Below are 2,852 nucleotides of genomic sequence, written 5' to 3'. Positions count from 1 at the left end.
TTCTAATAATGTATCTGTATATTTCCATCTTTTTCTATTTTTCATGCCTGTTTTTCGGTTTTCCTATTTTCTTATTTCAATTTTATAGCACATTTTTTTCTATTTTATTGTTCTGTCGTATCTTTGTATTTTTTATATATATATTTTGTATTTTTATCGTATTTTTTCTGTTTAATTATTTTTATCTTTTTTGTATTTTTTCTTTTATATTTTTCTTTTACATTTTATATTTTTTCATTTTTCTCTTTTATTATTCTATTTTTTCTGTTTCCATGTAATCTTTCTAATGTTACTTGTTTATTTGTTAATTCTATCTCTCATTATTTCTATATTTACCCTTTCTATTTTTGTTTCATTTGTTTTCGATTTAACTTTTATATTTAATTTTTCTACAATCTGTTCTTCTATATTTCTGTACAAGTTTTCTATTTTTCTATATTCATTTTTTCTTGTTATTTTGTACATGCTCTTTCGTCTGTTTAATGTTTGATTATATTTTCTTCGGCGGCGTCCTGTTTAATTGCCAAACATGAAACACACGTTTAGTTTGGCTGGCGCCTGGTAGCAGGGTCAGGGCAACTGATGCTACTGAGTACTCTCGAGACGACGTGGCGACAAAGGCCCTGCCCCTCTTTCTTGGCCTCGGATTCCTTTACTTGGAGACTCGGGCCGTCTCGAGGAGGAGCCAGGAGACCCGGCGACCGGTCATCCACGGATGGGACAAACAAGATCCTGCGGGAGGAGGGTCGGCTCCAGGGGTTTATTCGAAGCAGCGCATGATCTCTGCGCGGGCGGGGAATGTTGGTGGGGAAGAGAACGCTGGCTCTCCGGACAGAAACCACGCTCTCGAAGGGGTCCTGCCGGCACACCATGTGGCAGAGGAGCGCCCCGAGACTCCAGACGGCAGCCGGGGCGTGCAGGAACCTTCCCCTTCTGGTGAACTCCGGAGGCCATCGGGGAGGCGTCCCTCCCGTGAAGGTTCCCCAGTGGCGTTCGGCCATCTCCCCGCAGCCGAAATCGATCAGTCGGATATCAAGCTCGACCGTGCTCTCGTTCCTGGAGAGCAGGACGTTCTCCGGCTTGATATCCTTGTGGGACTCTCCGGCAAGGAGACAGCTCTGGACTGCCTCGACGATCTTACCGAAGCGTCTCTTGACCTCGTCCATGGACAGAGGTTCGCCGTTGTCGCTCCTCGTGTAGCTCGAGAGCGACACGGTGACGTGGGGAAGCTCCATCACCATGAAGAAGGAGCCTTCAACAGTGATGCAGTCGTGCAGTCCTGTCACCCCTGGGACGTGCAGGAGCCTCCCAAGCAGGACGGCCTCCATGGGCACCGTCTTCCCGCTTCCAGGAATCGACCGTCGTCAGGGGGATCCACTTGATGACGACCGGGATATCGTCTTTTATCCTTCGAGCAGCGAAGACGCTGCCGAGACTTCCCTTACCGAGAAGGTGGCCTAAACGGTAATCTTTAAGACGCGACCTGTTTCCCGAAGAATCCAGAGCTCGGGCGAGAACGGTGATTCTTTGGGCAAAGACAACATCGCATCGCAGATACAGTGTTATTTCGAACCGCATCAGGGCAGGCACGCACAAACACACTTTGTTATTCCTGTTTTTATTTCAATTTTCATTCTTTTATTATTTTTTCTGTTTTGTTTTCCTGTTTTTTTCGTTTTGTGGTTCATTTAATATCTATTATTTCTATTGTTATTGTTTTCATCTATGTTGATATGTTTTTATTGATCTATTTTTTGCATATCTATTTCAAGTTAACGTATCTAAATTTCATTTTCTTATTCTCCATGTTTATCATTCTTGTTATTCTTTATTTATACTCTTTATTTACATTTGTTACTATACTTTCATGCTATGTTTTCTTATCTATTTATATTTATTTTTATAGTTTTCTTTTTCTGATGGTTTTTAACCACCCAACCAAGGATGATAACAATGATCAAAATAAAGAGAAAATTAACATATATTATAAACATACTTTTTTCAGCCCATGAAGAAGACGAACGTATAATGAAACAGATTATAAAAGGGAAGATTAAACCAGTCAACTCAGAGAAAACACTTTAACTTGGTGAAATATTATAAGACAAAGAAGGCTAGCCACCCCCTACTTTAAAACAGTCCTCACCAAAAGAAAAAAGGAGCTTCAGAAATCACATGTCATCTATGGGTTTACATATGCACTAGGGAACTGTGAAATCCTCCCCTTCACCTATATGGATATGACGACCGACAGTGAGGTTATCCCGTCGCCCTTCATACCGGCAGACATAAAATCAAATCCGCCATCTTGAGTTCACTGTTCAACAAAGGCCTCTTTCATAGCATTCCATGATTCGTACGACCACGCCAACCTCTGCCACTTCACTTCTGCAAATATCTCAATGTCAACCCTCCACCTTCTGTCTGGTCTCCCTCTTCCACGCTTCCCATCTCGCGGCATCCACTCAGTAACACACTTGCTCCATCACTCATCAGTTGTTCGCACCAACTTACCTGCCCAATTCCACTTCCTCTCTATTGCCGTCTCCATAATATCTTTCACTCTAGTCTGTTCTTTTACCCATCTTGCTCTCTTTCGGTATCTCAGCGTTATTCCCATTATTGATCTCTCCGTTTTTCTCGGTACAGACCTTAGCTTTGTCACCATCGCCTTCGTCAGTTTCTAAGTCTCACACCCGCAGACCATTGCTGGCAGAATATATTGATTGTAAACTTTACGTTCCAAACATAAAGGTAGAGAGCTTCTCAGGATTTTATTATAATTACTAAATACTTTCCAACCAATTGTAATACGTCTTTTTATTTCATTATCATGATTTTTGGTCGCTTTT

General features: G+C 41.8%; 1 protein-coding gene across 1 annotated transcript; it reads right to left on the bottom strand.

Moving 5' to 3' along the window:
* Positions 1–542: 542 nt before the first annotated feature.
* LOC143034265 (serine/threonine-protein kinase pim-2-like) lies at positions 543–1,328 on the bottom strand. The gene has a single exon (XM_076200200.1). It carries the CDS (start codon positions 1,326–1,328, stop codon positions 543–545), a length of 786 nt encoding a protein of 261 aa, XP_076056315.1.
* Positions 1,329–2,852: the final 1,524 nt, after the last annotated feature.

Source organism: Oratosquilla oratoria, chromosome 17 (assembly GCF_046742065.1).
Source record: "Oratosquilla oratoria isolate Oo_2021 chromosome 17, ASM4674206v1, whole genome shotgun sequence".
NCBI classification, from domain to species: domain Eukaryota; kingdom Metazoa; phylum Arthropoda; class Malacostraca; order Stomatopoda; family Squillidae; genus Oratosquilla; species Oratosquilla oratoria.
Note: the sequence above shows the minus strand (reverse complement) of the source record. Positions and strands in the feature narration are given on the sequence as shown.

Coding starts and splice junctions, on each gene's coding strand:
- LOC143034265 (XM_076200200.1), bottom strand. CDS start 1,328: ATGGAGGCCGTCCTGCTTGGGAGGCTCCTGCACGTCCCAGGGGTGACA.